The 27,161-nt window shown below is 38.3% G+C and overlaps 1 protein-coding gene across 4 annotated transcripts in view; it reads left to right on the forward strand.

The window, feature by feature from the left end:
• kmt2ca (lysine (K)-specific methyltransferase 2Ca) overlaps window positions 1-27,161 on the forward strand; it is a 145,344-nt gene that overhangs the window by 32,067 nt on the left and 86,116 nt on the right. For all 4 annotated transcript variants that reach the window (XM_084103256.1, XM_084103258.1, XM_084103257.1 and 1 more), the window contains exons 3-7: window positions 5,804-5,901; window positions 14,654-14,804; window positions 20,205-20,417; window positions 26,343-26,494; window positions 26,578-26,687. In XM_084103256.1, the coding sequence (XP_083959382.1) occupies window positions 5,804-5,901; window positions 14,654-14,804; window positions 20,205-20,417; window positions 26,343-26,494; window positions 26,578-26,687 (724 nt within the window). The remainder of the gene's footprint in view (window positions 1-5,803; window positions 5,902-14,653; window positions 14,805-20,204; window positions 20,418-26,342; window positions 26,495-26,577; window positions 26,688-27,161) is intronic.

The raw sequence follows: 27,161 nt of genomic DNA on the forward strand, positions 1-27,161 counted from the left end.
CCCTCTGCACCTCAGCACTGCTTAACGGCTGTTTATTTATCTTCAGGTTACTCATTACCCCAAATCCCATCACTTGTTTACCTTGTTACCCCCGATGGTAAAGTACACGTAAAATCCATTAAGTACGACCCTGCTCTCAAATCTCCAAAGGCCTTCATTTTATGTATTATGCAGATCTTTCTTAATGTGAATGAGGTTAACTTATTCTTGCTTTGATTTCATGAGGGCATATAAAAAACGTATATGTAAAGGAAAAATAGATCAGACTCTTTGATAGTTTTAAATGTACTCCGCAGCAAAGGGTATGTGATCTTTTGCATTCACTTGCCCTACGCTGGTTATACAATACACTGCGTATGCCCTAGGGATGTGTACATGCAAAGTAATATTAGATAGCCTAGATCTAAAATATAACATCTATTTTAGATAAGCACTTGGATTTGCAATTATTGCAGCTTTGCTATAAATTTCTCACTGTGGAGCTGAAGCTTTTTTTTTCTGTATGCCCATAGATGTTCACACATCTGTAGAAGTTTGCCATCAATTTATTTTAAATGTTAAAACACTGGATAGTGGCGGTTTCAATTCAATTGATTAGGGTCACCGCGATTTTGCCAAGACATGTTCCTGGATCAACATATTCTGTTGTTTCTGGAACAACATTCCTGTCTGAAAATTTAGTCCTAACCCTATCCCTACCCTTAAACCTAGCTGTACCAATAACTTGTACCTAAAATCAAAGGGAAATGATGGAAAAGATTAATAACACTGATGTAGAAGCACCTAACCCTGGTTGTAAGCCTACACTTGACATAAACTGTAAATGTGTCCCTCAAATCTGATTCTGTCAAAGATGTCGACACAGGAACATGTTGTACTTGGTAAAATCACGTTCACTGTCTGATTATTCACTCAGAAAATGTCAGTTCGCTTTACAGAAAACAAAGCAATGTGGAAATATGCGTTGACTTTGTTTGTAATCCACTCTTAGGTTTGTTCTGCATCATCTTGTATGTAAATTTCTATTGGGCTTTACGTACTACATAATATTTTAAAATATACTCTTAAAATATAAATACATCAAAACCTGATATTCACCGATTAACCAGCATTTTGCTCTGGTGTTAAAGGCTAAATGGCATTGGGGAAGTTGGCTAGCCTTCAGTTGTTGTGTCGCTGGGCAAGATATCGCATGTAATGTGAATCTTTTGAGAGACACATTATAGAGGAGGGGGTTGTTGACCTGGATTAAACCTGTCTTAAGCACAGCACAATAGCCTGCATTTTCAATGATGTAGGTCATTGATCAGAGCGCTGGGCGCCAGGCTAGCAGGCAGCAGTGGTATCTGTCTCAATCCAGAAACCTTAGCCTGGAAATGTGATGCCTATTATTCTACCCATGCTGCATTGTGCTTGGGGAGATCAGTAGTTTGCAAGTCCCAGTTATTTGGGTTTCATCCAGTGTTTTAAGATCTTTGGACTGTTGTTTTTTATATATATCTATATGTACTAAACTCGTTTCACATGTAATGTTTTTAGATGGCCACATTCAATGTAAAGGTTGTTGACTTGTCTTCTATATGTTGAAAGTTGTATGTGTAAGAAGCTTTAGGTCTGTAGATCTTAGTGCTCTGAGAATCACAGGATCATTTAAGGAAGTTTTCCAGATGCTAACCAGCGCATGTTTGCCCTTGCATGGAATTATCCACAAAAACCCCCTCAAAAAACTCCAACTCAAGCATCCAAAGGTCTTTTTTATTTTTAACATATAATTGTAAATTTGATAGATGTTTACATGGACCCTAATAATTTGAATATAATTGGACAAGTTGCACAGTCAGAATAAAAAAAGCCACATTTAACCACGTCAATCGAAATGAATTTGCCAAATAATCCAATTAAAATTTATAAGGGGTGGTATAAACTTTGTTGAATCTGATCGAGAGGACATGTAAACACTTGAAACCCAAAACTGGAAAGTACTGTGCTTGTACAATGATGTAGAAATGTGGTAATGACATGGCGCGTGGAACGAGCTGTTGTTGTTGAATGAAGAGTCATAAATGACTGTTGTCATTCAACAATTCTCCTTCCACTCATCGTATGTGAAGTGGAGCAGGATAATGTCCTACCAGTCCTTGTTTCGGACTCTCATCAACATACGGCTTGTTTTAGGCGTGGGAAGGGACGATTTTACTGCTCGATAAATATAAGAAGCACGGCACAAAGCTTCATGTTCTAGTCGTTTCCAAAATTAGGACCGAAATAGATAAATATTAAGTCTTCTCTTTAAAATAAAGAAAAGAAGCATTGTTGAAAACAGATGAATTTCTTCTGCTGAAAACAACAGAAGATATTTTGAAGATTATGGGTAACCAAATAGTTGATGGGCCCCATTGACTTTCATAGTATGGAAAAAAAATAAAAAATAACATGGAAGTCAATGGGGCCCATCAACTGTTTGGTTACCAACATTCTTCAAAATATCTTCTTTTGTGTTCAGTAGAAGAAAGAAATTCATACAGGTTTGGAACAGATTGAGGGTGAGTAAATTATGACAGAATTTTCATTTTTGGGTGAACTAATGATTGTCTTTTTCAACAAATGGTCAGTTGAAAAGAGGTGCTTAAGCTTCAAACCTCAGGAAGTTAAAATTTTCAAGTTTAAAAATGTTTTCTATTTTTACTTTACCCACGTTCATGTTGTTCCAAACCTGTTAGGCTTTATAGTTCAAGACACAAATTAAGATTTTTTTTTAATATTCTCTAATCATTTTGTCCATCCATTACAATTTCAAGCCTACAGGCTTTTTAATACAAGTCTTCTGAAGATAAACATTTGTTTTATTTCATGAACAGATTTCATTTAGATTTTATTCGCCTATAAACATTGTTCAGCGCACATAGATTGAGCTGATTAAATATGCTAAACAGCTAAAACGTACTTGCTTGACTCACAAGAAAAAAACTCCAGGAAGCAAGAACGTTTGAGCTTCCCATATTTGATCAGCTGTATGTGCGTTGATGTTTATATGTGAATAAAAGAATAACATTCATGAATCCTCTCATGTGTAGAGATAGTGTAGATAACAGATCCATTGTGCAGTGTAGTTTGCAGTGTGAGCTTGTGCTAAAATGTAGTGATTGACAGCTTCACTGATTATAAAGGCAGAGTTTTTTGCTTACTTTCTGTATATAATGCATTCACAATTTCACAAAAATAATATTTTTTCATTTTTCAGGTCCAAAGTTTGCATTTAAATGTAGTGAATCCACTAAATTATAATGCTCTGTGTGAGTCACTGATGAAATTGCAATGATTGACATAGTTATAGCCATAGAAATGGCATCTTGTGGCTATGAGCTAGAGACATGGATGCAACAGTTTAACCCATTTATTGTTCACTTTTTGGTTTTCACCCATTTGGTGTTCACTCAGGGGCAGTTGTTTAGAGAGTCGGACTTGTAACCTGAAGGTCGAAGGTTCGAGTCTCAGTACTGGCAGGAAATGTAGTTGGGGGGAGTGAATAAACAGCAATTTCTTCCACTCTCATTACCCACAACTGAGGTGCACCTAACCCCCAATCCCTCCCCGGGCGGTGCAGCAAACATTCCCAGTGCTCCAGGGCTGTGTTTATGGTGTGTGTGTGTTCACTACTCACTGCTGTGTGTGTGCACTTGGATGGGTGAAATATAGAGCACAAATTCCGAGTATGGGACACCATAATTGGCTACACACATCACATCATCATCATCATCACATTACTTTTTTTTTTTACCGAAGAAGTACTAGTGACGAAATATGTATGGTGTTTGGTAATTTAGCTACTTTTAAAAAGCACTGTTTAAGAACTAGTTTAGATGTGTAATCTACATAAAGAATATAATACCCCCCCCCACACACACACACACATACAAAATAAATAAACAATTTGAATGTAAATTCTATTAATCAACATTAATAATCACCAGGGCTTGACATTAACTTTTTTACTTACCAGCCACTGTGGCTGTTGGTTCTCCAAAGTTACCAGCCACTTAGCATTTTTCACTGGCCGCAATTTTGACATTGATACCATGGGGGGAAACTGTCATATAAATATTTTTAATATTATCTCATAATTTGGCAGCAGGTATATTTGGCTGTTGTCACTACCTGACACACGGATTCATTATACTGTTACACATGCGTTTTCTTTCTCAACTGTTTACGTTCACTTACGTTCACTCACCAAGACCGTCATTTTGACATTATTTTGTGTATATTTGACTGTTTAAGAGCAATAAGCAATGAAAAAAACTGTATTTAGTACTAAGAGACAGCTTTATGTGCACACACTTTGCCTGTGAGTGAGAACAAAATCTGTGGGAATGAGAAAAATGATGCGCAATCCCTCGCCAAAATACAAGCCCTGTAACACCAACAATATTCATCCCGAGCAAATGAAACTAGTGAGTGAGAGGAGGCGGGTTTGTGTGTCAACTTGCTGTCTGAGAGATGACAGAGCGAGAAAGCACTGCTGGTATCGTGTTCTGCAGGAAATTAGTAGGCTATTGGAAGTTTCAGATATTTCAGTATCGGTATTGAAAAATCTATATTTTTTACAACACTAGTTTGCTTAGTGCACTTAGTTTATTATTTCAGATGCTTTCAGACTATAATTGAAAAAATTTAATATTATATATAAAATTCAACCCGCCAAAGTGGTTAGTAGGAGTGACTGCGTTACACGCCACTGCTAAAATCCAACCGTATTTGGCGTGTTGGCGGGTGTTAACGTCAAGCCCTTATAATCACAATTAAAATATCAAGTGAAATAATTGACAGTTATGTTTTTTTTTGTCATAATTGTGCAGCCCTAACTGCACCCCTTCATGAAGTGCAATGGGTATAGGAAGTAGTCAGTTCGAGGAACTAATTTTAAAATGTGTTTATAAATTGATTCTCATAAACGGATACATCAACAAGAGTGTCATGATGACAGCAACATGGCTCTGGTGTGTAAAACTTGCAAGTGCTGTTATTTTCTTCTGGAAATGCAAATCTATTTGGATTGGAATATTTGTTATAACATGATTGCAGTTTCTGCTATATGTATTCCATTAAACATGAAGTGAATTTGACATGTACTGTAAAAAGTAGGCAGCACACACTGAACAGACTTTTTATACACTTTACAGTTTACTTTAAAACCAAATAAATAATGTATCTGCTCAAAACCTGTCTAAAAGGGCTTCTCAAAGAGCTTGTATGTTAGTGTGCTGTGTGTAGAGTTTTTTGTTTTTGCTCACCTCTTGATCGTGTCTGTTGTAGGGAAGTAGATTTTGTAACCATAGTGACGAGCAGCCGAGCACTTGCTGCAGGCCACACTGAGCCTCCATTGGCTGTTCCACGCGTGTTGACATGTTGGTTGCGGGTGGGGGAAGGGTGGAGACTCACACACTGACCCACACTGTCATGAAGATCTCTAGCCCATATATCAGCACTCATCCTGCGAGTAAAATAGTTTTCGTAGCACCCGTAACACAGAGTGCAAGGCAGCCTCTGACTTTTTGAAATGGAAGCGTTTGTTTGAAAATTATGTAATTGAAAAAGGAAACGCTGCTCAAACTCCCTGCCAAATGCTGCACGTTTACATAAAAAACATGCAAATGAAGACTTGCCATGTCTGCCATGCTTTTGGTTTCTGCCCTGCACCATGAAAACAGTTCAGTGGTTTGTTTATAAAGGTGGATATGGTTAAGATCGTTAGTCAATAAGACGATAAATACTGTATTGAGCGCAATATTTTTTTTTATTGCAGGTTTCGTAGTCGAGGTTGTGCACAGGCCGATGATGAGGACAGCATGGACGCCTCTGATGTCACACCAACTCCAGACATTGACATCACACCAGAGATGGGTGAGGTTTTTTTTAAAAGAAAGTTTTGTATTGTTTTATTATTATTATTATTATTATTATTATTATTATTTTTTTTTTTTTTTTTTTTTTTAACTAAATCAGTTAAGTTCACAAGCCATAAAAATGAATTGACCATGCTACATTATTCCTGATGAGAGAGTGACAGCCCTGTTAACTTGTCTGAACCCCTCACATTATTCCTGGGCCATCTTTACTGTTGAGCCCTGAATGAGATAAAATGACTTGGAAAAATAATACAAAGAAAACGTAGGCAACACATTGTCCTATTGTCTTCCCTGCTTGACCAGTGTTGTCCAGTTTGAAAATAAATGACTCGTTTGAAAAGACTTACAAATCGGTCTTGAAATCATGAGTTATCAGTTTGTGTAATTCAAGCTTTTGTGAGATTTAAGTCATATAGTATACAATATAGTAGTGTTGTCAAAAGTACCGACTTTTGTACCAAGTCGGTACTGAAATTGTAAAAATGTGACATTTTCATATCATAGCATTTTGAGCGCTGTTGAACGGATTCTTAAACACCTCTGATTGGCCATTGTGTTGACGCGCTCAACATGTATGTCTCTAATTGGCCATTGTGTTGACGCGTGTATGTCTGTGATTGGCTTATCTGTGATCAACACTTCAAAAACATGTAGTCTTTGACGCACTTACACAGATACAGACGGGACCATTTGAAAGCGCTGTCTATCAGCGGATATATTAGGGATCTGCTGATAGACGCCTGCTTTTAAACGCTCCCATGTGTATCTATGTAGTAAGCGCTCGATGAAGAGCGTCAAAGATGTCATTGTTGATCAACTTAGCCAATCACAGACATATATGTTGAGCGCGTCAACACAATGGCCAATCACAGACATATATGTTGAGCGCGTCAACACAATGGCCAATCAGAGGTGTTTAAGAATCCATTCAACAGCGCTCAAAATGCTAGAGGGAAATGCTGGTATCGTCACATTTTTAAATTTCACTACCGACTTGGTACCGAAGTCGTACCTTTTGAAAACTCTACAGTATATAGGCTACTGCAGTTTAGTAAGTGTGTACTTCATAAACAATGTTTTGTGTAAATTCACATTTGTGTGTTTTGGTGTGAGGTGGATTGTGTATAACTTGATAGATGTTCTGTCACTAATTCCCATGTCATTTAATCTCTTTTGCAGCCCTAATAATAATTAGGCACATCCCATCCCCCTCCTGCCTTTTTGCACTTTTCAGTTTTATTCTGAGGTGTTAAGTCAGTGATTTAGCAGATGATTTTCACACAAAAAGCTCTTAACATCTTCATTTCATTTAGTACGCTTGAACCTTTTATTCTTGGCACTTCAGTTGTCACTGGTGCAGTTTTTCACAAACGTGTTCTGGTAACCAGTAATGGCGTCTTATCTTCCGATCTTACCCACATCCTGGAAGACTAATGTAGACTGCTGTAGACTTTCATGCTGAGAGAGTTGTTATCCCCCCCAGGGTTGAAGGCATTATGGGACATGATATCTCTTTTCTGGGTGTCAGTGTGTCTAAACATGTTGTAACTACTTAGTCTTGCAAGCTGGACTTTTAACTATTGGCATAAAGTCTGGTCCACTGACTGACATGTAAATTGCCCAATCATTTTATGGTCATAAAAAAATAAATACAAAAATAAATCAGATGTCAGGTTAGCTTTATTTTGGATACATATATTCCCCAAATTAATTACATTGTGTAGAGTTTTCATCAAGTTTCCTTATTTTTTATTATTTCTTGTAACATTTTGGAAATTCATTTGATGGGTTTATGGGCTTTTGATTGGATCTTTCCATTTGGAGAAAGCTCTTGTCAGTTTTATGTGCAATGTGCTTTAGGCAGTCTGTGAATGATACATGTTTGCTGCTGTTTTTGCGGTATCTATCATCTTGATTGTTTCTTGATTTTGTTCACTTCAATAATTTGTGACATCACATTAGTGTTTCCTGGTCTTCCTGCTCTAATATGAGGGTGGTCTTAACCCTCATCATCCTCAGAGGACTCTATCATGATCATGCCAGCTTTTTTTCTACGAAACCTTCTTGAGAACATTCATTTCATGCTAGTCATCACATTGCAAGTGTCTCTGCTCTGGGCAGTTGGATTTTCTGAGGGAGATTGGGTGAACATGGTTGAATAGAAATATATTTGCAGGCTTGTTTTGATTCAACTGTAGAGATGTAGTTTTGTGTCTAGACAGTATGAAGCAGCACTAAAATAAAGATGCTGCTTACGCTTCAGTGACACAGCGGCTGCAAGATATTTATTTTCTCCATTTATCAGCTCTAAAAGTTCCTTCAATGATGACAGAAAATAACTTCTGGGTCAGTGAGTCACAACAACCCAAAAACAGTCCAAAGGGGATAAAACAGAGTTGGAATAACCGTCAGTCTCTCATGACATTCTTCTTACTAAATGTATTTGATTTTTTTAATTTATTTTTTTATTCCAAAGCCTTTTAAAAGCCTTCCGAAGCTTTTCTAATTCCAAAGCCTGAAGTTTTCTAAAGTAATCTTCTGGTAATTATACCGGGCTTCTTTCAGCACTTCACAGAGTTCTTCTTTAGATTTAAGCTGTCTTTATTTATTTCTCTGTCCAGGTGATCCCATACTGCTTCTATAAGATTCAGGTCTGGACTCTGTGGAAGCTGTCAGTAGGGGCTTTCGCACCGGGTAGTTCTAGGAACTTAGTTCTAGGAACTAGCCACCAGGGTGGTTCCCCGAGAACTTATGGTTCCCCTTGGAGCGTTTTCCTGGTTGCATTTATACCACCAGTAGGAACTCTGAAGTGATGTAACCCGCACTTGTTGTTGTGACTTTTATTTTGACGGTGCGGTGGACCTTTATTTTGATTGAGCTGAGAATGCTAGAGCCTGAGCACACAGTTCTCACATTAGCCGCTTTCCGACCAAGTAGTTACAAGAACTTAGTTATGTCCACTTCTAAACAGTTCTATGAACTACTCTCCCCCAAACTCGGTTTTGCTGTTTGCGTTCGCACTGGCCAAGTGGCCATAGGAACTGGTAGGAGGGGTAAGGGAGTGACGCAAGCACGGTGACTTTTATTTTGATGGCGCGACTGACCTTTATTTTGGCGGCGCTGAGAACGCCAGAGCAAACAATGCTCGCATTCTCTGTGTTTATTAGTTAGCGATCTGTCTAACAGTCAGTGTTGGGAACGTTACTTTAAAAAAGTAATTAGTTATAGTTACTCACTACTTGTTCCAAAAAGTAACTGAGTTAGTAACTGAATTACTATAAAATAAAAGTAACTCGTTACCAGGGAAAGTAACTATTTGCGTTACTGTTAAAAAAAAAAGTTGCTATATGTCAAAGAATTTTGATTTTTTTTTAGCAGTTTTCACAAGTCAGTTGAAATGAGTAGAACAGACAGGTGTTTGTACATAACTTTCGATATTGCATGTCGACAGACAGCAAGAGGTTTATCCTGCACTTCAAGCATTATCTTTGTAAGAAAAGTAAACAGTTACACCATATAAAGTGCATTTAACTCTAGCAAATTAAATCAACCGCTCTCAACTTTTTATTAAAAGTTTTATTAATAAAGTAAAGGCATAGAACCAGTTTATTTGTAGTGCACTGACAATAGTTTTATATAATTAGTTCATTAATAAAATTAATAAAAATACAAAAAGACCTTGAGATATGTTTGGTAATTGTACCTGAATGAATTGAAAATTAATTTGCTACATTTCAGATTAATAACGTTATATTTGTTTTCCTTAAAATTTTAATTAACAGTAACTTAAACACTTTGCAGTTTGAATATCCATAAACAAAATTACGGAGTATGTTTTTATGTTTCCACTGTTCGATCCATAGGGTTCGATCGCGTCCGCACCTCACACACACACACACGCACACGCACACACGCACGCACTCACACAAATGTAAACACTTTGCGCCTTTTCGATCGCGCCCGTGCCCCTCTCACATGACACATGACTCTGCCTTAGCCAATCATAATCGCTTAACTCGTTATTAACCCACCTCCTCACTAGCTGTGCGAGCCAGGGGTGCGTTCGGATTACACAGTTTATTCAATCAATGCATAGTAACGCAACGACTTTAAAGTCCAGTAATGTTAACGGCGTTGTAACGACGGGAAAAGTAATTAGTTAGATTACCCCGTTACTGAAAAAATAACGTTGTTACCTAACGCCGTTCTTTTAAACGGCGTGATTCCAAACACTGCTAACAGTACTGTTTAATATGTTATTAGATAGAACTGTTATAGAAAGTAGACAGTATATGAAAAAAAGGTTATGCCGTGTGGTTGATGTCCAGTGTTGCTAGCTGGGCAGATAAACATAATCATGTTTGGCTTGGTCCTCTCAAAGTTGCGTTGGATTTTCTCTTCAGCATAAAGGTTTAGAGACCCATCTATCACTGTTTTCCATGTTTGTATAGTTAGTTTCTGGAGTAAATATATAGGCTATAATCTGTGTGTTTACATTATAGCTGTTTTAAAAATGGCGGGTGCTGGTGTTCCGCGTGCGTTCGGTCAATCAGCGTACACTAACGTCACGGGTAGTTCCTATAGTGCTGGTTTAGACCATAGACTGTTTAGACCCTACTCTGAAGGACCTAAATTAGTTCCTCCAAATGGAGTTCCCAGAACTAAAATCGTTCCTAGTTCCTGCGGTGCGAACACTCCAAAATCTGGGTACTTCCACCAATAGTTCTAGGAACTATGAAAAGGTTCCTCCGCGAAAAAGCGAAAGACACTATTGTTTTATCAGCTGTAATCAGCTATTTTTCTCTCTAAATATGATTTCACTGTATTAGCAGTTTTCTTGGTATTGTTATCTGAAAAAATAAAACCATTCCCAATCAGGTGCTTTCTAGAAGGAATGGCATGATGAATTGAAAGCATTTTCAGCATTTATTATCCCATCACTTCGGACAATATCACCAACACTACTGGCAGAAATACAGCCCCAAACCAGGACAGACAGATATTCACTGATCTTAATTCCGATCTTTGTGAGTTTTAGCATATCTAAGCCCCCATTTCTTGGCTGCTATCCTTCCATAAAGACCATTCCTGATTAAGCTTCTTCAGACTATAGAAGGGTCAACTTGTCATCCCGGTGAAGCTGCCAGATACTGAGCCAGGTCCTTGTTGGACTTCTTCCGGTCTCTCAAAGAAGAAACACTGAGAAACTTCACATCATATTTTGAAAGTTTTCTTGGCCTTCCAGTTCTTTTTTGTCCTTGACCTCTCCTGATTCTTCAAATGTTTTTATAACAGCTTGAATACCATATCTTGAGTATCCAGTTTGTTTGCTAATTTCCCTTTGAAAGTGGCCTTGCTGATGCAAAATTTTGATTGTCTGTCAAATTCATGATCTTTGGCACATTGAATGGAATGTGATTGAAAGTTGCTCTTATTAGTAAACTCATACAGCATGTAGAGGTCTACCAATTGATCGGAACAATCGGCTATCGGCAAATCCAAGCTGATAATTTTTCCGGGTTGCGTATTCCAGGTTCTCAGGCTGGAGCGCCTGAGAAGGGTCCGCTGTCATTACACAGTATAAACGAAATAAAAACTATCACTGACGCATTGTGGTGTTTGTTTTGACATGTGAGAGCGGGACACTTCAGATACGGATTTAAAACAGACAATAAAATGATATACAGTACATCACCATACATGTTTTCATAACATTATAAAGTAATTAATTTGTTGACTAGACTCTGCATTAGTTGAGAATAGCAGTGTGTTTGCTGTCGAGCCTGAGGACGCTAACATTAGTAGTACCTCAAGCGGTTAAAACAACGTGACAAAAACACACGCAGGCCCGACCCAAATGTTTAATGTCATGATTGTTATCGTCTGTTTGCATTAGTTTACTGTATATCCAGCTGAGTTGCTTATTTAAATCTAGTGACATGAGAAAGCAAATTGATATGTTCACGCAGCTGACAGAAACATATCAACAAATCCGAACCACATCCGATTTCAGGGGGTTTTTTTATCGTCACTGTAATACATATTTTATTATCAAGTTACATACAATATACATATGTATCTAATTCCAATGCACTGGCCTTTGTGTGGATATTCAAAGATGGCCATCTGGAAGCATGACTGTTTGGATTTATATGAAATGGTAACACTTTACAATAAGAGTCCATTTTTAACATTAACTGAGGTTAATAAAAGTATTGTTCATTGTTAATTACAACATTTTCTAATACATTTTTACATTTTAGAGTTGTATCTCTTAGCATTAGTTAATGCATTATGAACTAACATGAATGATCAACAAGCATCATACAGCAAAATAGAGTGAGCTTTGGTAATAACTAAGCAAATATTTAATTACTAGTAATTTCTCGCTAGAAATTACATCAAAAGTGGAAAACGTTGCTCAAAAATGTACATTACACACAAACTGACCACCAACCAAACTTTCAGACGCCATCTTTATTTTTTAGCTTAAGTGTCTCAGAGTGGAAAGCCCAGGATTGAGGGATATCAAAGGCAGCGATGGATATATCTATGCTGCCTTCAAAAATCAATCAGATAAAGGTATCTCAGTCGATAGGAAGTGAAGCTAACATTGGATTCGGACATGCTTTGATGCCGGCTTTTTTAGTTTTCAGTCCCGGTCTATAGCCTAGAAGCTTTTTTTATGTACTGCGTACAAGTTTACTGTATTTTCTGGTTGAATTCTAATAAAGAGACAGAGCAATAATGATATATGGTCATTAAACCATTGCTAAATTAGAATTAGTGTTTGATCTCGACAGCCTGGACAAAAAAAATCAAAGGCGGCGGATCCTTAGAACACACTTATGTCATTGCTATGACATAATCGAAGGTGTTTTCCAGTTGGAGCAAACTTTTCTGGAATATTATTCGCTTTGGCAAACAGTTTCAAACTCCCCAAAATCAAACTCCAAGCGAACTTGGTTTTGGTCTGATTTTATTCGAAATGACGTCACACCAGTCCGTTCTTCTTTTTACACTAAAATGTTTTTACAAATACAGCTGTGTATTTGCACAGTAAATGTCTCACAAACTTCTGTCATGAGTTACATCTGTGTTTTAGGTTGTAAATGGTAGGAAATAGACTCTATCATAAGAGTTACAGTCAGTCTTCATGTCACACTGATACTTTTTCATCTTCAGTATCAAACTCTGGTGCACACCTTTTTTTTCTTCTTCTGTTCTTATGTCTACTGACTTGAATGCTCTTTTGAACAATGGAAAAAAACAATGTTCTGCCTTTTCAAACACCATTTTTACAAGTGCTGTGTGGGCAAGTCTGCCATGAGATGAGCCATTTTCCTCCCTTTAAAGGTTAATCTAAAGGTCATGGCTCCCATTGTAGTGGCTTTTTGTGATGCATCGTATTTGTGAAGGTGTTTTTTTCTTTCTTTTTTTCATTGTTCTCCAGAGGAACAAAGTCAGCAAGTATTAATCAAATTTAACAAAATTAACGCCAGACATTTCTAGACATTTATAATGTTACAAAAGTTTTTTTGTTTAAAAGTTGTTCTTTTGAACTTTTGTGTTCAGAATCATAAAAATATGAAGCAACACAACTGTTTTCAACATTGATAGCAATAATAAATGTTTCTTGGGCAGCAAAATCAGCATATTATAATGATTTCTGAAGGATAATTTGACACTTAAGAATGGAGTATTGGTCTTTGAAAAATAAATAAAATTACATTTTAAAATGTTACAATAGAAAACAATTATTTAAATTGTAACAATATTTTGCAGTTATGGCATTGTAGCCTTGGCGGACATAAGAGACTTCTTTCAAAACCTTAAAAAAATATATAATCTATATAACGCTGTACTGGTCTCTTTTTTTCATACAATTACATTAGGGTTTGAAGCTGTCAAACTTTTACATTTTTTACTTGCACTATTAAAGTATAAATAAATAGCACTACTATGATTATTTTGTTTTGTACAGTTATACAGTTATATTATAGTTATATTTTATATAATGCATCCTCAAGCAAACCCAGTTGAGAACGTCTGTTTTTATACATTTCCTCGTCTTCCTCATGGGTCATTGTAACTGCCACCTGGCAGCTCTTCTTCTTGTACTGCTTTAATGTAGCATCAGCAGATGACATGTTCACAGATATGAAAGTCACTTTGCTGCAAGACAACATTCTTCACTCATACGACCGTTTCCATTAATTCAGTGGGCGTATGAAATGTTTCCAGGAAAGCAAGCTTGTGTTTCTGGTTATGTAGGAACACTTGATCGATAATTATTGTTTGTGTAGTTTTAAATTAGTCATTTAACAGTTTTAAATGTCATGGTGTGTTTGTACAATCTGTAATTTATTAAATCAGGTCTTAGATTGTAGCTCCTTTCTATCCTTCACTACTGGGGTTCATTTTAAACTTCTTATCAAGGTGAGCCTGGGGAGTGTTTTCCCCCCCAAATTTTATGAACATACTAACATGTTTGCAATTTTTGTTATCAACACGAATAAACATCTGGTTATGTGTTAATTCCTGAGCTTTGAGTTTGTGGCCCGCTCATATGACCTTGCTTACGCTAGCAAAATAAATTGTTTTATAAACCAAAAGACTTTTGATTAATTTTACGAAAACGTATTGATCTATTTTGATTTCATGTTGACTACCTTTTGTTGTTCAAGAAAAAATTGTGAAAAGAGAAAGTACATTTAAAATCGTCCCGGTTCTGTTTGAATTCATAGATATGCTTGAGCCAGATACAGATGATGATTTCCCTGAGCCACTGGATCTCAGCCCCAGAGACGAGAGGCCTCTGTCCCCGCTCTTCCAGCGTTCCGTGTCAGAAGACTCTGCTGGATCGTCTGCCTCCACCACTAGAAAAGCCAAAACTAGGTTAGTACACACACAAACACTTACACTCGACTGACTCAAAGCTGTGCGTATGTGTGCGTTTAAAGGTTGAGCGGCAAGCTTTTATTAAGCTTTAATGTTGCCCTGAAGAGGGTGAGAGAGTTCACATACAGTGTACTGATGAACAATATTTGGACAGAAGAAAGTGTACAAGGGAGTTCAAGGGGGTCAATAGGGTCTTACAAAACAAGTAGCAAGTTGCGTGTGTGTGTGTGTTTTTGATGAATTGTATGTGACGATGAAAGATGTTTTTTTTAGAGAATCAGTTAAAATGATTGGTTAATCAGTTTGAATGGTACACAAGAGTTGTCATGGTGTGAATCATGGACTGAATCGTTCACTTACTCACTGGATGACTAAAGCCCAAAGTATACTTCGGTTTTTAGGCATATGCGAGGGTCCGCGAACAGTGCACGATGCAAATTTCGTCACCAGATTGTAGGGGTGGGCAAAATACATTCCAACATATACGACTGTGTTTAGAAGGATATTCGCAAAGACAGGCATTTTGACACACCTTTCAAGTCCAATAAGGCAGCAAAAACAACTCACACGCTGTATGAGCAGTGGCTTCATGTGCGCGTCTCTCACAGTGCTCAGAAACAGTCTCAGACAGACGCATATACTGAAACGAGTCCTCTTTCACTGCTCACTTGTTTTTAAACCACAAGGCTTAAAAACACATTCAAACAATAAGCTTTCGTGACGGTACAGCACGGGTACATCACATGAGCATAACCGCGATCGAGACGATAGTCCAAAATCTTTACCGGTAGACAAATTTCTACCATTTAATTGTGTCTGCCGGTATATCACCCAACACCACCAGAATGGTACGTGTGCCGACCGATTTTTGTACACGCAAGGTTGCACATGCACATTAAATTTGATTTGCACAAATCAGTTGTTCCACAAGGTAGCAATACTGACCTGTGCTGTTGTTTCACAGCAGATAACACAACTAAAGAGCAACAACTACAAAATAGTTGTTAGGTGGGGAAATGAGTCAGAACTTCTGGAGAAAAATAACATGGACAAAGAAACTTTCTAGAGCGTGTTTTGACCGCGTGCGTTCACGCACGATATCAAATGGAGTATACTTTGAAAGGTTACGCGTTCGAAGGTACACATACGCTAATGTACACGTAAAACAAAACAAAGTATACTTTGGGCTTTAGTTCTCTGTTGTGTCAGACATCATAACCTGCAGTTCAGTCAGCAAATGTTACTTTAAAAAAAAAAATAATCATACGGAAAACAATGCTAAAAATACCAGTTTCAGGATTTTGCAAACACTGGTACGCATGGCTGCAGCTAGTGTGCTTTTTTGGCACACTCTGAGTGAAAGCGAGGGAGTGTGGGGGGAGGGGACCGCTGAAGCCCTGCTGCTGTCATTAGTAAAGGGAGGGGGTGAGAGAGTGCTCTCTTTTAGTTTCCCAATTAGCACAGATTGTGCACTTGCTAATGTGCAGCACCATTTGCAGTGTGTGAGAGGAGAGGAGACCCCCTTCAGTACTGCATGTGATTCACATCTTCTAATGACAGCAGCTCTCATGGGCTGCACAGCTGACAGAGAAAGTAAATGAACTCTAATGAGAATGCGCTGACAATTATGACATTTCACTAAGATTTCACAACAATCACAATATTTATGAGCAAAATGTTATTGGCGAATACAAGTAAACACACACACCCAAGAGCGAAATGACAGGAAACGTGACAAATAAATCATGACTGTTTAGACTGGTGACTGTTTAACTACAGAAATTTTCAGGACATTTTGGATGCAAATCTTTTTAGGGTGACTTCTGTACAAGAACATGCATGGCTCCACTTTGTAACAGCTTTTGCATCCAGACCAGCCATTAATTTACTAGAGAATGAGGCAGTTATGTTATTTTGTGTTGCTTAGTTTTGTTAGTAATTCACCAAACCTAAAAATTTTGGGCCAAAGACCAAAAATAACTTAAAATATTCTTTAAATAAATGTACTACTTGGAAAATTCTGTGTAGTTTTGTATGTAATATTGACTTTAAACAAACTATTACATGTAGCAGCAGGGTTTCCCAAACGGGAAGCTCCAGGGTGTTCCTGAGTTGATGAAAAGCTTATAATTAATTAGATAACAGAAAATTTTAAATAAATAGGGCTGCACAGTTAATTAAAATACATTTTAAGTTGCTGCATGGCTTAGTAAAATGTTCAAATCACAAAAGGCTGCGATTTAGTCTGAAGAGTTTCAGAGTGAAATGCAGTACAGTGTTCATTTACACGTGTGCAGTTTATGATGAAGTGTATCAGTGTCTCAGATGGATCAATTCTCAGTAAATGAACAAAGACTCTCTGAGACGCTGGAACACCATATATCTTAAACTGGCAGCACATATTTATGTAAGTAGATCTCAACCTTTGCAATTTGACTGTCGCATCAAGCCACATCATGATTGATTTTATGTTAATATATCATTTATATATTATATTATATTATATATTATATATATATATATATAAATATAAATATAAATATATATAAATATAAATATAAATGATATATTAACATAAAATCAATCATGATGTGGCTTGATGCGACAGTCAAATTGCAAAGGTTGAGATCTATATATATATAAAATACTTGCTCTTACCTTAAAGGGGTAGCCTGGATGCCAGCCGAACTTAGCCCCGCCCACAACATTTGTAGGTTGTGAAGTTCGGTCTGGACTTGATCAGTTGTGGAGCAATTATGCTCGAACCAGAGCTGTTCGGACATCGCGTCTGTTATAGAAGGTATCGACAGCGCATTCATTTTAAAAGAGGAACTAGAGATGCGCGGTTGGCGGTTACAGCCGCGGACTCCGTGGATAAACCGTGGATCGGGCGGGTGACGTGACGAAAAATAATATTTTAATTAAATTTGGGCGGGTGGCGGGCGGTTGAACCAATCAAATGAAAAATATATGTATACACCAATCAGCGGATGGCGGGCGGGTGCGGTTTTGAAAATTGGTCAAAAACGTTGGTGCGGATGGATGGCGGACGGATGATGAGTTTTGTGATGCGGTTGCGGATGAAATAATAGCCCATCCGCGCATCTCTAAGAAGAACAGAGAATTGTGATCAAGGCATTTTTTCGATCGGAAAGATGAATGAAGAACATGCGTCACTTACTCCGTTGCTCTGATTGGTTGTAGGTCTATCCAATTGAGTGCAGAGGCATTTTCTTTCCTGGTTCGGTTGAAACACGCCCCTTAATCACAGCCCAATGGAGCAGTATCAGACTCATATTCTGATTAGAATCTGAGTATGACGACGTCAGGCTATTAAAGGGGTCCTATTATGCCCTTTTACAAAGTCTTGATTTTGTTTTTGGGGTGTACTAGAATATGTTTTCATATTCGATTGTTCAAAAAACGCATTATTTTTACAGCTCCACTCTACCCAGTCTGGTTGAACACGTCATTTTCGATGAAGCCCCTCCTTCCGAAAAACTTAATGTGCTGTGATTGGTTAGCTGGCCCAGTGTGTTGTAATTGGCAGTGCTTAGCGCGTGTTCGGGAAACCGCAATCTCTACTCAGATGTAAATATTAACGCTGGCATCTATTTCAAACCATTTCGAGCCCGATTCAAGAACAGATTTCACAGGACATTTCAGTGTGGTATGTTTTGTTTGGTAATTTTCTTATAGATAGAATGTTATCCACCATAATCATATTTGTTGGAAACCTATGGTAATACGAACAGTAACCGATCACAAAATCATGGATAATTTTCCTAAGGGTCGGTGAACAGTCTTACAAAAGCAAGAGCTTACAAAAGCTAAAGTAAACACTACATCAATACTGTAATGTTAGTTAGCAGGCTAGCGGAGGCAAAGCTTTGTCCTTCATTTACATCATAGCTATCATAGCAACTACATAAAACTTAAAATTTAAACTGTTAATAGGAAACACAACTAGTAATAATAACAACTTACAAGTTGTGATCCATAAACGACAGATTGTCCCGACAAAATGTGAATGTCTTTCAGGAGAAGCTTTGGTGCGTATAGTCTGCATTGTACTCGTATGTCAGCTATTCTCTGTAAAATTGCTCTCTTTATCTTCTCTAGCGCAGCTCAACCAGGCCTAGACAACTTTTTTGTGCATTTTTTGGGTGGGGGATATCTAAATGAGGAACATTATGACTTCATAAAATCCAGAAAAATTGTGTTGTCCAAACAAGCCATTCGTTGTAGTTCTTGAAAAGTGGATTATGCTAAATAAAATATCTCCCTTTGGAGTGGACTTTGAGCTTTGTAACCTTGCAGATCTTTTTTTTATGCTCAAACAGCAACATTACAGACTAACTAAAGTTGAAAAAGTGAAAAAGCATAATAGGACCCCTTTAACAACGTGCTTAAACATGGGAAAATAAAACACAAAGAATTCATAACATTCTATAGTATTTTCATTAAAATGTTATGTTTATGGCAGATTGGCGCTGCACATCTTGCACTTAACTGTATTTACATCTACTTTATCAAGGGATTCCAGTTCCAGACATCACTGCGTGTTTTTGAAGCAATGATGACAAACGATTTTAATTAAAACGTATGCCTACTGTTGAAAAAATATGACGAGGAAAATTGTTATACTGGGAATATGACCCAATCATATTTTAGCAGATAACCCATTCATAGTCAATGTTCACTTTATTTTGCCGGTCTGGACGGAATGCTGTCCTAACTCTAACCAATCAGACCTCAGGTACAGCCCAAAATGCTTCAATAACCAATCAGAAAAGAAAAAAATATATATTTCACAGCGTTTTTCATGATTGATCATCAGTGTCACATCTGAGTACTTGAGGACTTGTGCACATCCCTAGTTGTGGGTTGAGTAGGAGCTCTTTTCTGTTGACTGATTTAGAGTGTGATTTCACTGTCAGAGCCATCCAAGGATGTCATATCTTCTCACGTAATTCTTTTTTAGTTAGGTCACCCAGTCAGAACAGTTCCAGCACCTCAGCAGGGCACTAGGGCATGAGACATGGACTATGAACCCATGACTAGTCAGATTGTTGCACAGATAGAGCAGTGAGGATTGGATGCGCAACTGCTTAATGACTTGGGGCAATCTAGTTGAATGTAACCGCTTTTGGCTATGAAAGGTCACTTTTCTTTGGCATACAGAATGGAATTCATAACTGCGAGTTGCATGTTGCATTCTCATTATTGCACTTTAAGTATGCAAAACAGAACCATGCACTTGCAATATATGGCCCAGCATTTACGGCTATGTGTGTGTGTGTGTATTAAGGAATGTTTACTTATGTTATGTTTCTGATTGAATAGTTGAAAGCCTGAAAAGTCATTTTTTCTCTCTCTCTCTCTCATCCCTCTCAGAGAAAAGCTCTGTGCCTTCTGCTACTGTGGAGAAAAGAGTCTCTTGGGTCAGGGTGAGTTGAAACTGTTTGGACCCACGCCTGGTTACGTCCCCTTGCACATCCGGAACCGCCGCGGCAGCTCCGAGAAGGATGACGATTACCATGACGACGAAAATGATTTCGATGACAATGACAACCGCAGCCCAGGGCATCGTGGGAGCGGCCTAAAAAAGTGAGTTATTGCTGTTGTCAGGTTAAAGGTGCATTGGGTGGATGTTTGGTTCTGCTAACAAGTTTTAAAAGGAAATGAAAAAAAGGAATGCAGTAAAGATGCAAATTTTTTTCATCATGCCATGAATGCTCAAATTTTAAGCATGTTGTAATGTATAATCACAAGAACACGTCCCTGAGACAGTTATTGTAATTGTTAATGTAATTGAGATTTTATTTTATTTTTTAAATCCCCATTCGTTACAACTTACTGTATTTTTGGCTGGTGCTCATTTGCTGTGTGTGTGCGCGCATAAGGGGAATGGTGAATGAGAAAGTACAGTGTTTGGTAGTCTTTGTGGAGGTGGTTTTGTGCGGTTCTGAAGTGTTAGATTGACGTGGCTTTAAGTTGTGATGTAATGAGGTTGTGTAGAGGTGAGAGTTGAGAAGGGTTTGCAGGTTTTGTTTGCTGCTGGGACTAAAAGCCCCCTGTTTAAAAAGCAATGACCCCAATGACCACTGTAGAGCTGAAACAATACTGGGTGCTGTGCTAGGCACCATCTCATCAGATTGTGTAAATTACTTGTCGTAATCAAACACAATGTGGCTTTAAACTATGTTCATCTTTATAATGGTGAGGTGTTTTTTTTTTTTACAATCTTACACATTAATTAAGCATAATATTCTTAATACATTAATGCTCACATACAAACAAATAGTGCTTCAAACTAAACGTTTGGACATAATTAATTAGGAAATTTGAAGAAAAACATGACAATTGTTGTTTACTCACCCTGATGTTGTTTCACACCTTTTCTTCCATCAAGCTAAAATATTTAGCACAATATCCATATAATATGTGGCTTTTTTCCATACAATGAAAGTGAATGGTTAAATAACAGTACCATGAAATAGAGCCATTTACACTTATTTTGTCATTCTTTTTTATATGACTTTTCTAAAATAACTTTTTAAATATAAAATGTATATGACTTTTTTATATCAGTTCACTTTCATTCTATGGAAAAGATCCACCTTGGGGGGAAAATACATTTGGTTTTAGAATTACATGAGTGTTTAAATTTGCATTTTTTGGGGTACAATTTTCCTTAAATTAGGACAAAAAGTCCTTGTTGCAGGCTTGGAAAATGGACAGTTGTATTTCACAAATACATTCTTAAAAGGCTCTGATTACTGAAGTTCTGGGTCAAACAGAACTTGTCTCTTCCATTGTGTTTTCTGATGGAGAGGAATGGAGTGCGTTGACCCAAATACTCTGGGAATTGCTAATGAATCCAACACCACAATTCAATTTGGGTCAATTAATTTGGTGCCAAAATTGCTTGATGATTAGTTACTAGATGGAGGGTTAAAGGAGAAATCCATTAGAGAGAACTCCACCAGCAGCCTTTCACAGAGCTCCACGTGACCTGTTGTTGTCAAAAGTTCCTGTCCATAGCCACCCTTGGGCTCATTGGACGAGTTCCTAATTTGCTCAGCTCCTCTCAACCAATCAGACGCCTCCCTGAGGAATGATGACGTAATGCTCTCTGTGCAGTCACTGGCAGGCTGCCAACAGGCGGTGGATTGTTGTGTTGGAGGCATCTGATTGGGTGGTCTGAGCTGGAACTGTGCCAGTTATTGACAGGGGAGTGAAAACAATAACAGCTCAAAAGAGTGAAGAGAACCACTGCATGTCATTTAAGGTAGAGACTGTTAAGGTGGACCAGACATTGCTGTGAGTTTTCTTTTTTTTTTTGGTAACACTTTATTTTAATGTGTCCTTGTTACAAGTTACACCTTAGTCCTTAAATGTACAATTACACTTTTACAGGGACGCATTCAAATAGTGTATCCGTTTTTTTATTATTTTATTTATTTATTATTATTTAGAAAAAGCTAAGTGGAGTTTGGTGTTAGCATGTTGCTTAGCTAACAGTGTGACAGTCTGATAAGTTTGTCGCAATGCATTCTAAGGGTGTCTGAATATATATTATAGATATCGTATTGGTTTAAGGATGAGGGGTGATTGTGGAAGACGTTATTTCAGCTGCTTCCTAAAAGTTGTGATGGTCTCAACAGTTTGGGTGGAGGTTGGCATCTAATTCCACCAGAGAGGAGCAGAGAGAATGAAGATTTTGTGCCTTGTTATGAAGAAACAAGGCATCGCTCCTTCAGTGACCATAGCTGATGGGAGGTCTTGTATGACTAAACTTATATGAGTGAATTAAGGAGGTTGCAGTTCCAGTGGCAGTCCTGAAAGCCAGTGTCAACCTTGAATTTGATTCTGGCCATGACTGCCAGTGGCGTGAGATGAGGGGTGTGACTTGGGTTCTCTTTGACTGATTGAAGACCAGACGTGGCAAAACTGAAGCCACCGAAGTACTGTACCCGTGATTCCCAAGTCAGAGAGTGTGGACAAGAGGATCCGGTGGTTTACAGTATTAAAGGCAGCAGACAGTTCCAGTAGAATAAGGACATTTCTTGGAGTTTTCTCTTGCCAGCTGAAGAGTTTCAGTAGTGGTTTCTGTGGAGTGTCTGCTTTTGAACCCAGACTGGTTGTTGTCAATTAGGTCATTCTGTATGAGAAAAGCAGAGAGATGAACACAACCCTTTCAAGAGTTTTTGAGAGAAGAGTAGGGAAACTGGCCTGTAGTTTTCAACTGCTGTAAGATTGAAGGTTTTTTTTTTTACCCAAGTTACCCAAGCCTACTTGAATTTGGTGGGAAATGTGCCATTAGTGAGGGATGTGCTGTTGATGTGAGTCAGAGTGGGTGGCAATGTTGGTTAGATCTCTTGTAGTAAATGGGTGTGGATCTACTTTGGGACAGGTTGTTGGTTGGCTGGCACAGAGAATTTGGAGACCTATTTCTCTGTGAAGAGAGATAAAGAAGAGAAGAGTGGAATGTGTGTGGGTGGAGGTTGGCTGTGGCTAAGTGGTGCAGAGAATTGGTTGCTGATGGATGCCACCTTATCTGTGAAATAGCTGTCGAAGTCATCAGCAGTCATAGAAGAGGTGGGTTGTGGGGGAGGGGAGTGACTGGGGAGGTAACCCGACAGACCTGTCTGTTGCCGTTGGTCAGAGTCTGTTGGTGCAGTGTGAATTGGCTTTAAGGCTGCATACTAATTCAAAAATAACCTCATAAGTGACTGATTTGGAATGGTCTACTTCGGCAGCTACTTTATTGCCAAATGGAGCTCCTCACGTCAAGTGTGCAGTATACTCAGCTAAAACTGATAGCAGTACAGTTTGACATTGGCATCTTGCTAAACTAATAACTTACTTTTAGTATTAAAAAATAATTTTAATCAATGTTTATCTCTATCTATTCTAGTGTTGTCACGATACCAAAATTTTGACTTCGATACGATACCAGACCAAAATACCTCGATACCGATACTGAATCGATACCACGGCAAAAAAACTAAAACAGTAAAAGTAATTGAAAAATATGACAGAACTTAATCATTGTTTTATAAATTAATTTTAAAAAGCTAAAAACTCACATGACCAGTATGATCCTGACCTGCTTTATGACCATTCCCTCCCCTTTATTAAAAATAATGAACGTCCTTACCAAGATGTTTGCAACATTCACATTATTATCAATCATGCTAACATTTACAAACCTTTCACATCTCTGAACAGGTTGGGATGACCAAAATCTTATTTCATGATACGAGTCATTTAAGATTTTTTAAATGTAATTTTATAATTATAATATAGATATTTAATTTAATTGTATCTTTGTAATTAAAAATAAGCAAAAAAGCAAATTACAAACAATATGACAAATACTATAAGAGACAAATAAAATAAACTGTGCTTAATTTCTTTTTTGAAAGCTATAGACCTTCTGTAGCTGAAACAATAAGGTCTTCACTCTATAAATTAACTATAGACTGATTCTTAATAAATAGATTAAATTTATTCAGTCAAGCATTGGGTGACTGTCTATTTTCTTTTGTTGTTGGATTAACATTAATCACACAGAATATTACGCTGCCGGTCCGGCCCTTTAAGACCTGCACGTATCCAATACATCGGAACATATACGATTTCTTTTTACAAAGATTACTTTCACGTTCACTTTAGACATACCCGACTGTGTTTACGTGAATACTCGCCAGGACGTGCATTTTTACATATCATTTTGACTATTCAAACCTAATAGTCCGCGAAAGAGAGTTGTAGTCGCGATCGTATGCTGTCTGAACGGCGTGCGCGCGCGCTTCAGGTCTGAGCCCGGCAGCGCGAGCACGCCCCGCGCTTTATTTTTTCATGCATGCACGTTTCTTTGTCAAGTGCTGCACATATATATTTTACTGTTCTGCTTCCGTTGTTTAGTAGTGAATGTACACGTCCTGACTCCTGCTGTCACACAGCTACGCAAATTAAGAAATACTGCTCTTATTATTTACTTTCACTCTTAAAGTACCGGTACTAATAAAAGTTAATATCGTATCGTTTTTAATAGCAGGGTATCGCGGTACCTTCCTAGTACCGATACATCGTGCAACACTAATCTGTTCTGGACTAATTTCTTCAAAGTATTCTGGAATTCTTCTGTGAAGGATACTGCCTTATGGTTTGGTGCACTTTTAAAGCAGAACTTGGTAACTTTTTTTAACTTAATAAAACTGTCTAGAAATCATTTGGATGGTTAAACAACCTGTTCTGGTGATATTGGTGACTTTCCCTGCTCCCCCTAGCGTTCCCAGGCAGAAAACCAACCTTGCAACTTGGGGACTACCGTCCCGGCAAGATAGAAATTGGAAGTCTCGTGAGAAGCGAGAACGAGCGCGAAACACGAATTGCTTTACGGCAATTCGACATAAACACACACGCATGTATGATGCATTACCAGATTACCCACCTCGGTAGACATAGCTCCACATGATACAGTTGGCTTGCTCCGATCATAACAAACGGACACGAGCAGCGGTAGAGAGGGGGAGGAGGCCGCCGCAAGTGAGTTTTTTACGACCGTGTTGCGAAATATACGACCCCCCACAGCTGTAGGGGGAGCTCGTGGGGAAAACATGTGACAACAAAAGGGAAAATCAGCGAAGAAGTGACTAGAGTTCGCTAGAGTTGCCGAGTTCTGCTTTAAGACTAGCATTTAGTGCCTGCTGTTTGGGTAGGTCTTTACATCGGGACTGCACCTATGATGCCTTAAAATTTAAGGAACCACAATAGGAAACTAATTTGAGAATGACCCCTCTAAGCAAATTTCTTTAGAATAAAAGGAATTGTGGTTTTGTGTCGTCAACAATCAAGTCAACAATATGAACCAAGTATGGAATCGTTTCTAGGAATCAAAATCGTAATAATATTGTGTATGAGTTTTTCAGGATACCCATCCCTAATGTCGCTCCTCTGATGTAAGCCTTTTTAAAGAGGATGTTGCACACCAAATGGTTTATTTATATTTATGCAGATGTTCTGGACAGAAGAGGGATCACATACAGTAGTCTTTCATCCTGTCCCTGCTGCAGCCCACTTCTGGCTGGCCCTCTTCAAACCGGCTCTCTTTTTAAATGTTAATTCCTTTTTTCCGCTTCTCTGAGTCTCTGTGGCTCACTCTCTCAGCGCCACATCCAATAAGCCAGTCATTCCTGCCCCCCTCCCACCCCCTTTCCGGTTCTCTTTCGTCCTCTCTCTTTCTCCGTCTCTTTCATACTTTGTCTCTGAACAGCCAGTCCTTGTGTTGGAGCCAAGTATGATAACCCCATACCTCGCCGTTGCAGATGGGGCTTCATAGGATGTTGCAATGTAGGCCTTCTTGAAACATCATTAGGATGCTGACGTCTAGAAATAAAATGGCACGTGCTTGGAATTTGACAAAAGAACAGGCAACATAGCTGTCACCTTGAAATGTTCTTTCGTAACTTGTCCAGTCTCTTTTCAGATGAAGCTAATGTGCCCGTTCGCTTCCTTCCTCAGGGTCAGCTCTCCAGACAGTGGCCTGCACTCAACCTCTGCTCCTGGGAGTACAGACCCCGCTGCTGAGGAGCCCAGCCGCAAATTCTGGGATGAACTGGGCCAAATAGGCCTTCCCGATGACATTAACGTTTCGTCTTTATTCGACCCCACTGGTAGGTAACCCTACACTAGCGTTACATTGACTGTTTGTGTCTTTCAATGGCTGATGGTGTTCATGATTATTTTGCACCTGCAGGCCAGTGTTGCGCTCACCTGCGGTGTGCTGCCTGGTCAGAAGGTGTATGCCGTGGGGAGGGACAGTCGCTGCTGTATGTGGACAAAGCAATTGACTCAGGGAGCACAGAGGTGAGTGACACCTGCAACAGTGTGTTTGAATGTTTCTGTGGATTTGTTTGCGCTTTCTGCTTTAAAATGGCTGTTCCATCAACTTGTACCCTTTTTCAACTGACATACCAGCACCCAATCTAGCCCTGTTCCATGTGCATATACCAATGAAAAAGTTTTGTACACTTGCTGGTCTCCATCAGTACGTTGGAGGTGGAGAGGTGAGATCATTTTCTGTTCAAAAGAGCAACTCGAAAACTAGAGCTCTTCAATTACAATCAACAAATCGAATGATAAATAGACTTTTTTTTTAAATAGTTTATTTTATTTTTAGATTTGCTAAAGATGACATTTACCAGTGTTAATTTATTAATGTTTAAAGAGCATTAAACGAGCATTAAATGATGCTATGATAGATGTAGTTGATGATCTAAATGTAAAAATTGGGGGATGATGACCCAATGTGGTATTAACTCCTTCCCTTCACTTCCCCAC

The sequence above is a fragment of the Abramis brama genome, assembly GCF_963993115.1.
Source record: "Abramis brama genome assembly, chromosome: 24".
Classification (NCBI taxonomy): Eukaryota; Metazoa; Chordata; class Actinopteri; order Cypriniformes; family Leuciscidae; genus Abramis; species Abramis brama.